Source organism: Alligator mississippiensis, chromosome 2 (assembly GCF_030867095.1).
Source record: "Alligator mississippiensis isolate rAllMis1 chromosome 2, rAllMis1, whole genome shotgun sequence".
Classification (NCBI taxonomy): Eukaryota; Metazoa; Chordata; order Crocodylia; family Alligatoridae; genus Alligator; species Alligator mississippiensis.
Window position 1 is genome coordinate 125258112 of NC_081825.1, and position 12473 is coordinate 125270584.

At 39.7% G+C, this 12473-nt stretch overlaps 1 protein-coding gene across 27 annotated transcripts in view; it reads right to left on the reverse strand.

The window, feature by feature from the left end:
• Nucleotides 1-12473, reverse strand: part of ANK2 (ankyrin 2) — a 699650-nt gene that overhangs the window by 38378 nt on the left and 648799 nt on the right. For 22 of the 27 annotated variants that reach the window (XM_059722122.1, XM_059722104.1, XM_059722109.1 and 19 more), the window contains 4 exons: nt 11094-11219; nt 8237-8359; nt 5499-5531; nt 2429-2450 (listed from right to left, as the gene is read on the reverse strand). In XM_059722122.1, coding sequence (XP_059578105.1) covers nt 2429-2450; nt 5499-5531; nt 8237-8359; nt 11094-11219 — 304 coding nt within the window. The remainder of the gene's footprint in view (nt 1-2428; nt 2451-5498; nt 5532-8236; nt 8360-11093; nt 11220-12473) is intronic. The other 5 variants (XM_059722106.1, XM_059722123.1, XM_059722114.1 and 2 more) reach the window with 1 other exon arrangement.

The window sequence follows — 12473 nt, forward strand, 5'->3', positions numbered from 1 at the left end:
AAGAATGGAGCTTCCACCACCACTCTGGTTAACCTGTTCCAGTATTTTACTACCCTCTTAATGAGAAAATTCTTCCTAATATCTAACCTAAACTTCCCTTACTGCAACTTGAGACCATTGCTCCTTGTTCTGTCATCTGCCACCACTGAGAACAGTGTAGCTCCATCCTCTTTCGAACCCCGCCTCAGGTAGTTGAAGGCTGCTATTAAGTCCTCTCTCTGTCTCCTCTTCTCTAAACTAAATAAGCCCAGTTCCCTCAGTCTTTCCTCATAAGTCATGTCCCCCAACACCCTCACCATTTTTGTCGCCCTATGCTGGACTCTTTCCAATTTGTCCACATCCTTTCTGTAGTGGAGGGCCCAAAACTGAACACAGTACTGCAGATGTTGCCTCACCAGTGCTAAATAGAGAATACTGACCTACTGTTGACCTACTGGCAACACACCTACCAATGCAGCCCAATATGCTGTTAGCCTTCTTGGGAACAAGGGCATACTGCTGTCTCATATTCAGCTTATTTTCTACTGTAACCCCCCGGGTCATTTTCTGCAGAGCTACTGCCCAGCCAGTCAGTCCCCAGCCAGTACTGGTGCATGGGATTGTTCTGTCCTAAGTGCAGGACTTTGCACTTGTCCTTGTTGAACCTCATGAGATTTCTTTTGGTCCAATTTGTCTAGGTCCCCCTGAATGCTAGCCCTACTCTGCAGCGTATCTACTGCTCCCCCCAGTTTGGTGTCATCTGCAAGATACTTTACACATTGTCCAGTCAAAAGAATTTTGATGTTCAATTCCAGCCATGTAATGTTATTTGCTACTGTGGACTGCTGCATCTATGTTATAAGGCTGTGATTCCAATGAAATTCCACAGGAGCATGCAGACCCAAGCTAGCATATCCTGCTGCTCCTGATTTGGGGTCCTCATTAGCTGCATCTGAATGTTTTGGAATGTTAGAAATTTTTGGACTCACCCAATCTCTTTGGAAAGCTTATTTGTTCTAATGAATAATATTAGCTTCAACTACAAAAGAGAAGAGGGTTGATATATCACTGAGGTTGTGGGGATATGTGTGTGTGTGTGTACATATATATACGCACACATACACACACATACACACATTCCCACAACCTCAGTGATATATCAACCTTCTTCTTCTTTGTAGTTGAAGCTGATGTTATTCATTAGAACAAATGAGCTTTCCAAAGAGATTGGGTAGTTAAGAGTCCAAAAACTTCTAAAATCCAAAACATTAAGATGCACCTAACAAGGACCCCAAACCAGGAGCAGCAGGATATGCTAGCTTGGGTCTGCATGCTCCTGTGAAATTTCATTGAAATCACAGCCTTGTAACATGGACGCAGCTGTCCACAGTCCATGGCTGTAATCCTGCATATGTCTAAAGTCTAGTTTATGTGGAATCTCCTTAACTTAAATGAGACTACTTACAATGGGGTCTATGATCAAATGGCAGTGTTGGAAACTTTATTATGAAGCTCAGAAGAGAAGAGATCTATTAGGCATAATGAAAATAACCAACATTAATCCTGTAAAATTCTTGGACCAGGAAGGAACTCATTGAACACTGAGTATTATACATTATGAAATTTATTTGTAATACGGCAATGGGGAAATAGTAAAACTTCAAAATACAGCAAGAAAAATAGCTCTGTCTTCTGCATTTAGTTGTAGTCACTTTTAAAGAGGGCTGAAAACCCAAACCATCAAAAGTAATTGTTTTTTGAGTGCCTGTGGTAAGACAATCACATTTGAAATTTCATATGAAAGCTCTCAGCTCTCAAAGATACTTTTCAGATTGGAAAGACTGTTTTGGTTTGCATCTTCATTAAACGAATCATTAGCCCCTAAAATTCCACTTAATAGATGTCAGGTTCCATGATAAAAAGTAGGGCATGTAAGCAAAGCCATACAAAGTCCAGTCATATTTCACCACAGTAATGGGGGTCTGATTACTTTGAACAGTATCACTTTTATACATGCCTGAGTTTCATTTAATGAACTTAATGAAATGTATCTGGAACTTTAGAGATGCTTTCATTAAAAAAGTGATACTGTCATTTCTCTGGTAAAAATGAGGTGACAATATTATGTCAACATGTGGACAAAAACATAAAATGGAGGGATGGGTACCTTATACAAGCATAATAGCAATAGCAGGGTCACTAGGGATGTTGAAGGAAAGTGAATGCTTAAATGAATTGTTTTAGAATTTACTGCTTATTAATTAAGTTAAATAATGTTAATAACTAAATAGCTGCATTTCAATTACATTGCTTTTTATTACATTTTTAAAACTATTATCGCTATTAATAATGACAGTTAGATCTTAGGATCTCTCTCATGCTTATCTTTATTTTTAGCCAGCTTCCATACAAAATGAGATATTATAATAATTTTTTTACAAAATCTTACTTTTTTCTGATGTGACATCAGCCTGAAAGAGAGCAAAAAAAAAGTTTTAAAGTTACAATATCATCATTGCTATGTATATTAAGATGGTAGGAAAGTCACAGGATGAGTGAAGACCACCATTATTATAAACAAATACAGTTCCAGTGATTTAAATGGAATTGTGCATGTTTATAAACTGACAGTGATAATGGTTTTAGTTATTTACTGTATTGACAGAGCATATCAGTTATCTAATGGCAGCTACTTTGTTACGGTAATAATTTGGGCTTCACCCTGTACAACATAGGTGCTAAGTACTGCATGCCTATATGATGAATAGGGATGACAGCAAAGAGGATTCTGATTGTAGATTAGTGAGAGTGAAGTTGCACTACTATGAAATTATTCCTACACTTAGGTGATGCAGGAATGCACAAATAGATCATAGGGAGTAGAAACTTGTCAGCACAAGGGACAAACAGGTAGTATTTAAGATTACTAAGGGCCTCGTCACACAGGACACTTGCGTTTTATCTGGGGTCATAATAAGCATTACGCTGATGTATTAAAAGTTAGAATGTGTTCTGAGCAGTCACACAGTAATGCTTGCTATGATCAAGGATTGTCAGACAGCCTCTAAACTGGCTCCTGAGCAGTGTGGTGGCTGAGAACTGCCAATCAGCTGATGTCAGTCCAAGCACCCAAACCACACTGTAGTCTTCAATTGGCTTCATGTGATGCTGGAACTGGGACTCACAACCAGCTGATCTGTGGTGCCAGCCCCAGCACCACACTGAACCAGTTCAAGACTCCAGTGCAGTGTGGGGTTGAGACTTACAATCAGCTGATTTTCAGTCTCGGCCCTGGGATTGCACTGGAGCCAGTTGGAAACTCTGGTGCAGTTCCAGGGCTGGGACTGAAAATCTGCTGAACTGTTGGTCTCAGCTCAGGTACTGCACTGGAGTTGATCTGAGAGTCCCATGTGATCCTAGGGCTGGGACCCACAATTAGTGGACTGTGGGTCCCAGCCCCAGGACCACAATTGATCATATTACCTCTGTGGAACAGTCCCACATTAACTCAACACGTGTTACTTAATACAGCGTAAAAAGGCGTAACTTTGCTGTGATATGGTACAATAGGAAAATGCTGAGCACCTGTTATCCTGCCTGAACACGTAGATATTGGCATTTTAAATGCATTTAACATGTGCTGAAGTGTCTTGTGTGACTTGGCTCTAATATATATTTCTACCAATGAGAAGTCCTGCTTACCATGAAAGAGAACATTGTGCTGCTCGACTTGCAGGGTGTATTAGGTATGCATTTAGTGGATGAGGTAGTTTTAGTCTCATTTAAAATTGAAGATCCTTATAAGAACATTAAGGGAGACATTTGCATGTACTAATAAGCATGCTTGACCTCAGATATGAAGAAAAAGTTTTGGTTGCTATTATCATTCAGGCTGCTAGAAACTGAAGGAGGTATATAGTCCCAGAGATCTGCCTGTATAATTTTGCCAGGACAATTCTGCCAGAGCAATCATTTGTGTACAGAAATAAGATCAACATATGTAAATGGAATTAATGGATCCAAAACTGTGGAGGCACCAATCTGAAATAGAGCTCTGTGAGCCAACTCTATGAAGGCAGGGAATAGAAGGCATTGTTGAAACAGTATCGCTTATGACACTGCGGTGCACAGAACATCTTCAGTAAGTGTCAAGAATGCCCATGTCTGCTAAGGAGAGGGTCCTTAAGTCAATAACTGCAGTAATTGAATCAAATATAGTGCAATATACTGAATCAAAATGTGACATGACCCTACTGCTTGCTTTTCAAGGGAGTGATTAGGGTAGAAATAAATTGTTACAAATTGTGACATGGCAATGCATGGCTCATGATCTCTGTTAGGCCATTTTACTATTGGTGAATCCGATGCAAGCAAGTGTGATTTAATGTAAGGATCCATTAGAACTTCAACAGCAATTTCCATATTGCTACTGGAAATCCCACTGATGCATTGAGAAAAAAACAGACTCCTTAAGATGGATCTAATTTTTGGATAATTAATATTCCAAGACCTCACAAGTGATTCTCTATGTCAGCATAATAATACAAGTAATTTTTATTCACAAAATAAATTAATACAACCACTTGAAAATATAAAAATTGCTAAGAAGTTTTTAGTGAACTACAGGTTTCATTTAAGAGAAGAGAGGTGAGAATTCAAGATCTTGGAGCCAATGGGGACACTAGATTTCAAGTACATTACCTAAAGCACATTAATGCATGTGTAGATGTGTGAGTGTTAGGAGCATTGGCCCTATTCCTCTATTAAGGTGTAAGCTGCATTTCTTAAATGTTTAACAACCTAAATATTTTCTTTTGGGTTAACACTGGGTTCTAGTAATTAACTCAGAAATCCATAACCATCACCATGGACTTCTACTGCATAAAGTCCAGATTCTTGATTGGGTTGCAGCTCCATTGTTCCACTGAGACAGTGCAGTGGACCAGATTCAGGGGAACTCCCTGCTGGATGTAACTGCGCTATATGTTTCTGCCTCCATTCTTACATGGTAAGTATGTTTGGGCTATATCAGGGGATGGAAGAAGAGAGTAGAGCTATACCACTCCACCAGTTTCCTCTGAGGGCATCTCAATTTTTCCAGGGCCAGGACCTCCTCAGAATCAGGAAAGTATAACTAGCACCATGATGATAACTCCTCTCATCTGTGCTAAGTAGAATTATCTGCCCACAGTCTTTCACATGCTTGCAAAAAATTGCAGGTAGCTTTTCAGAGAAGAAGTATTCTGTAGATCCATTTTTGAACAAAAGTATTTTAACATACTCTGAAATCTCCTTCAGATAAAGTAAATCACTGTGTGTGTCCAACCTGCAAGCATCACCAAATGGCATTCAGCCTTTGCTCCTTAAAATGGGAAATGTTAATCCATCCTGGTAACACTAGGACCGATGGCCAATACACAGGGAAACAATTCAGCCTTCTAAGAAATATGTATTAGTTGTCTCTTGTTAGTACATACAAGCAATGATGCACCCATAATGACAGCACTACAGCAAATTACCTCTTCTTCCTGTTCTTGATCTGATTCTGATTCCTTTCAGCCCCAAAATGCCATGCAAAAAAGAGGGGAAAAACAGGGTAGGAGAAGTACAGAATATTTAGAAGAAAAGAATAGCAAAAGTGTCACTTCAAATAACATTCAACAGATAAATGTAGCAAGCATGCTTTTGCAATCTGTTTAAAAAGTCTAAACTGGAAAAAAATATCTAGAAGGTCTATTTAAATATAAAAGGCTGCAGAGTCAAATAAATTACACACAGAAAAATTGCTTGAGAGTGTTAGGTTTCCACAAGGTCCTAAATCCAGCTTTACAAGGCTTATGAGGTATGCATGCTCAAGAGAATATTTATTTATATTTTAGGTTAAGGAAGCACAGACAAATCCTCTAAAATAATGGAGAAGGTTCCCCTTGTAAAACTAAAATTTTATGAGATGTGCTGCAGCATATATAGAAAGGTGGCCCTCTGAACAGCTACTGCAAAGCACTTTCTACAATGCGCTTATATTAATCTATTGAGACAGTATGCGCTTTTAATTCTTTATAATCATTAAAGGTAAAATGCATCTCTAAGCACAGGCCTGACTATCTTGCATGAACAATACTGGGACTGATAATATTCATGAAGCTCAATGGACTAATGTAATGGGGGCCAACCTTTTTGACAGGAGTGTCACAAATTATCCCCAGACCCTCCCTAAGTGCCACTCCCATCCCCTTCCTCTGCCCAAACTATGCATCTGCTTTCTGGTCTCTACTCTGGTCCATGCCTGATTTCCTGCTCTGTTTTCTGCTTCTTGCCCTATCAGCTGCTCTCCCTGATCTGCCATATGTCACACACACAAGCTCACGCCACAGGCTGGCAACTCCTGCATTAATGGAAGTCACCTGCTACAATGTTGATAACAACAGTGCAGGAACCTATGGGCAAAAGTAACAGAATTGTGCTGGTTTCCTGCACATTCTGTCTTAGTGCCTGGTCTAACTCTCATTGAAATAAATAAAAATTGTTTCAATGCCTTTGGTGGTCCTTGGCTCAAACACCGAGCAAGATATGGAAATGCCATCCTAATGGACTTTGATTTTAAAGCTTTTTATGACTACCTTAATAAAATAATAAAAATATATTGCAGTTCTGAGGAACACAGTATGTGTAATTAATTAACAATTAATTAATTGCCTTATCCTTCTAAAACCCTAAGAAGTGGTTATAAATTATAAGCCCCTTCATACAGGGAAGGCACTAAGACTTACAGTGTTCAGTCAATGCCCCAAATCATATTGGAAGTCTCTAACAAAGCTGGGATGCAAGCCTAGCTTCATGAATGATTGGTGTCTCCCATGACAGGGGGTGCCACGGTGGTGAGCGGAGAGTGGAAACTACCTGCAGCCACCGCTGGCAGTATTGGCAGCGGCGAGTGGGGACTACCCGCAGCTGCTGCCAGTAGTATCTACCCGCAGCCAACCTCCACCACCGGGGGAAGGGGTGGGTGGCAAGAGGCAAGCAGGGGCTTCCTGCAGATGCCGCTGGCTGCATTGGCAGTGAGGGGCAGACAGGTATGAGCAGCGACCTCCCATAGAAGCCGGTGGTGGCTTCAGCAGTGGCCAGTCTCAGGGGATGCATGTGCTGCCCCCTGTATCCGCCCTATGCATTGCCTATGCCCAGCTTATTTAGTGATTCCCAGTTCTGTGTCTTACTGGTGGGTATAATTTATATACATTTCAGCATAATTTCTGAATAGAAATAAATCTATCATGGCTAGGGATCTACCAAAATTGCAGTTTCATAATTTTCATGGAAACTGTAATTTTGGGCAGGCTCAGTAAAAAAAGCATGGGCTCCATGAAAAAGTGTGGATGCCATGCTTTTGGCAGGGTCCCTGAAAAAAAACAACTCACCAAAAATAAAATGCTGACACCCTCTGGGGAGCCAGCAGTCCTTTGTGCCCACCCATGGAGCCCACCAGGGGGAAGGATGGGAAGGGGTGCTGCCCCTGCCTCTCACTGCTGGTTGGCTGAAGGGCTGTCCATCATACAGCTCACTCCTCACCACCAATTCATAGTGAGGGGCAGAGCCACATGATGGACAGCCCTACTCACAACAAATTAGTGGTGAGGGGTGGGGACACTAAGTCCACCTGGCCAGTCAGAGATGTGGGGGGGGCACCATGCTCTGTCTGCAAAGATGGCTTCCAGACCCACAGTCTGCTCATGAAAATGGCCAGCAGCCACCTTGACTTTCCTTAATCATGGGTCTAATCCAGAGCAAACTGCATTAGGTCCATGAAGTCTATAATCTTTGCATTTCATTGGAAATTCAGGCAGAAAGCTATATGAGCTACCAAAATCCAACACAAACACCCTCCTCCCCTAGTAGACAAATATTAGGTCATAGATGCAGATTGTATTTTCAGATGAGTGATTATGTCAGTATTCAAGAAAACTATGGAATCAACACTACTGAAAGTTTGTTTGTGCAGGTTAGGCAAACATTTGTCTTGAATGATTAGGCATGGACATTGCAGCCTTGAGAAAGGGCACTGAACTAAATAATATCCTGAGGTTACCTCCAGTCCTATTTTCTCCAGTGCTAAATATTGTGGGTGTTATTTATACTTCATTAGAGACTAATAAGTCTTTAGAAATCTTTTGTCCTTCAGCCTATTTGCTAATCATTCTGTGATGTGATCACAGGCAATATTTGTAAAAAAAAGAAAAAAAAGCAAGCTCTGCTATAGTACCTTTGTGTAAACTGGCAACATAATATTTAGGTTGCAGATGGCTTGATGTACTAGGCCTCTTGTAGATTTTGGCTCCTTCATAAATGATAGTCGTCCACAAGGTTCTTGAGTTGTATCTCGTACCTAATGAAGCAAAGATATTGAAGCATAAAAGCAATTTTGTTTTACAGCGCACTTCAGATACAGTCATTAAAAGTATTTAGCAGGAGGAAGTTAGATCTGGAAGGGAAGTTAGCTTCTGTATGCAGTTATAAATTCATGGGAGGTCTATTGTTGCTGCTCCTTGTTTGATGGGTGTGAAGGTAGGTGTAGGTGGATGCATGAGGCAGTGGGAATGAGACAGGAGGATAATGAAAACCACAGATACATTTATACATTTTAAATTACTAAAAGAGACTTGTCTGTAGAATGCTGTGAGAGACTGCAACTGCACTGTGATTATGCTCCCATGATGGCCTGCAATCACTTTGTTTTTCAATTAAATAGAATTTGGTCCCCAAACTTTGAAAAAATAATGGGACTCATCTTTGATTGCTCTATTAAATAGGGGGGGGGGGGGGGAGTATAAAAATACACCTCAGATATAACCACACCATATTCTTGCTCTTATATCCTCCCACATAAAATATTAGAAGTTATTGTACGTTCTACTTTATTTGCATAAAACACAACACTTGATAACTTAACTGCTGTGATAGGTACAGAATCAGTGAGGAACACATTTGACAAAGTTCACGCTAAAAAAACCCCCTTACATTTCAGAAGATCTAATCATTTTGATCCCTATTTACTGCACTTGAGTGAAGAAACCTACTGCCAAACCTCTGAAAGCTATGCAAAATATTTAAGTGAGACCACTCTAACCCCAAATTTAACAACATTGTATAGAAGCATTGTAAGTTCTGATGCTTTGTGCTATTTGGGAGACACCTTTATGCTGCAATTACACACAAGACAGAGAGCATTTCAAATACCTTAAAAGTACTTTTAGATTTTGCAAACAGTCTTAGAAAATGTAACTTGTTGAACAGGTACCAATAAAGAAATATGCCTTCTTATTGGTTTTACCACGAAGGCCAAGTGGTAAAATTACTCTGAAATAGAGCTGCATATGTTTTTGTCAGATTAAACAGGATGTCAAGTCACATCAAATGCTTTGAGACCTGTCTTGGAAAGCCTATGATGGGATATGACCACACAAAGTCAACAATTTGTGATATAAACAAAAGCTGGATCTGTTCTAAATAAAGAAAACAAACTTACAGAAGAGCAAGGGGTAGAGGGAGAGCAAAAGGCACAGGACAAATACTGTAATTATGCAACAGGATGTTCCTTGTTTATAATTAGCTTATTCAGAATTTGGAACTGTCCCAAAGTTCAGGACCTCAAGTAACTTCTATGGAAAAATGACTGGTTAAATATATTTAACCAATCACAATGATTAGTAGAGCTTTTAATTTAACAAAGAATGTAAAAATGTCATCTTTGCCCAGTAGTCCCTGGCAGCCCTGTTGGCCATACAGAACTACCCAGCCCTTACGTTAGGGATCTTCACCATAGGAAAGCTTTGAAACACCCTTCAAGAGCACTGTAGGAAATTCTGTTTTGTAACTGTCTGCTATTCTGTGGACTGGCATTTTCAGTTCCTAGTGATTATTTTTTTTAAATAATCAAATCTCTTCAATGAAAATTCAAAGCACCCTCTTGTATTCCTCCTCCAAAACAGAGGACATCAGTTCAAAGTCCTAATAAGCCTAGCAGATCTGTACCACCAACTGTCCCCAACACTAACATGGATGTTGGTGAGCAAAATGCACAGCTGTCAGTATGATCAGCTCACTCATCCACTGTGATGAAGGAAGTGGATTGAACACGTAGCACTTTGGTATGGGGTTTAAGTCACTACTTCTGTAGCAATTCATTTGGTTGCAGCTTTTAACTTTTATAGTTTTCTACTCCAGTTTTGAAAACTTGATTTTGTAAGCAGTATAGAAACAAAAGCTGGATTTGGAGTAGAAATGGGAATTCAGTTCTTGCACCCTCATATGCATGATAGATGTTGCATAAAGAACTCATTCTTGCTAGTATTGAAGTCAAAGGAGATTTTGTATTGCCTTTAGCAAGACCACGATGGAGCCAGAGTTGAAGAACAGATATCTTGTGAAATGTGTGTGTGATTAATTTTGTTGTGATGACAACATTGTGATGAATGCCAGTGAAACATACCAGAATATTCAGTTTTCTGCAATATAATGAACCATAGTCAAGTTCAGTATTATCACACAGTGGTCTGGAAGTTTATGAGCTACAAAACAACTAGAGATGGAACACAGGAATAGGAAGGAGATAACTCCAATTTATACAAACTGACAAATGATATGAACCTCCATTGCAAAGCACTTTGAGATCTATTTATGCAAAATAGTACGTTAGAGTATGTTGATATTATTGTGGACTTGTATTTTTGCTCATTTATTTTACAACGTATTATTTCTGTGAAGCAGAGGACTGTACCTGCAAAACAGATCAATCAAAGGAGCTGTTCTGTAATGAGCCAAAGCTCATTAGGTAGATACCATCATTCCTATGCACAGGCTTGAAATTTGAAAAACATGGGATAGATGAAAATGGCATGCAGTACATAACCACAAATTATTACATTTACAAGGAATGTTTACCTAGATTTTGTGCAGCCATGTTCAATAAATTATAAATAAACCAGACCAGCAGTTGTCCACGTCAACACCTACTACAGTATTTATTATAGGAGAAGATATTTTCCAGTCCAATTCATATACTGACAGCTCAGAGCTAGCCCTGAATAAAACCTTAGTCCATGACCAAATTATTCCATTACCTTTACAAACAGTGGAAGTCTATTTTCTTTGAAGGCGTAGAAACTGAATATATGATGTTGCCCACTCTTTGTAAGTGGCACTAGATTGCCAAAGCAGTCAACATAGATAGGTTTTCCTTCCAATACCTATGGAGAAATAATAATAAAAAATCTTATTAACAATGATGCTCATTTCTGTATGACTAGCCTATTTCCCTATGCAAGTACGGCTCTACATTGTTTTTTTCAACCAATCTTCTAAAAAGGTTCAGAATTTCTTACACAAAGTTGTTGTTTCATTGTTGTTACTATCCTGAACTAGTGTAAACACATTTAGAAGTTAACATTGAATCCTCGTTTTAAATATTTTACTGGCTTTGCTTACAAACAGTAGTAAAATTCTTAGAAATGAAAATCATGGCTGGTACCAGCATGAATCTCTACCTGAATCTCCACTTACAATACAGCATGGATTTAGATCTAGTTAAGCACCACAGATGAAGGAACTATATTACTCCTTGTGCGAACCCAGGATCTCAGTTTTGAGCTGGAAGGTAGCAAATTAAACCGAATATCATGAAGTTACAGATAATTTTCTTGGTTGGACCGTTTAATTCCTTAAGCAGATTACTCTTATCAGTTATCAGTTATCTCAACACGATAATTTTTAAAAGGGCCTGATCCCGTTTACCAGCTGGGATCCCATTTGCTTCAACTGCAGCTGTGAGCGTTTGGCAATTATGAAAATCTGGCCACTGTCAGAAATGCTTGTATGGTATCACTTGGGTCTTTTACACATCTAAACAGGTGGCTCTGAAAGCTGCTGTAATTAAAGCACCCAAAGCATCATGTGTATTCAGTGTCCCGTGCTTCAACATGGCAGCAGGGGTGCTTGAACTAAAACTCATTCAGTGAGCTTTAGTTCAAGTGCCCCAGCCACCATGTTGAAGCATGGGGACGCTGAATACACATATTGTGGAGGCTGCTGGAGCATGTTAATCAGCACGCCCCTGCAGACTCCACTAGTTCAAGAGCCTCTGCCGCCATTTTGAAGTGCAGGGATGCTGAATAGACATGACATGGAAACTGCTGGAGCATGTTAATCAGTACGCTCCAGCGGACTTGATTAACATGAGTCTCATATGCTTGATTAATTGAGTCTGCTCCTACATTTGTTAATTTGCATGCATTGGAGCAGATGTCTGACATATGTGCAGGTGCCCTTAGTGGCTGTTTACATGTCTCTTCATCAATCACTGAAACTTGCCTTCAACCTGCTGCCTTCCCCTCCAACCTCCACCAAGAAAAGCTAGCAGATTGTGTGGCGAGTACCTCCTGTCATTATCGATATGAAATTTAGCCCTGACAATTTGCTGAGGCCATATTTTATTTTTTGGAGGG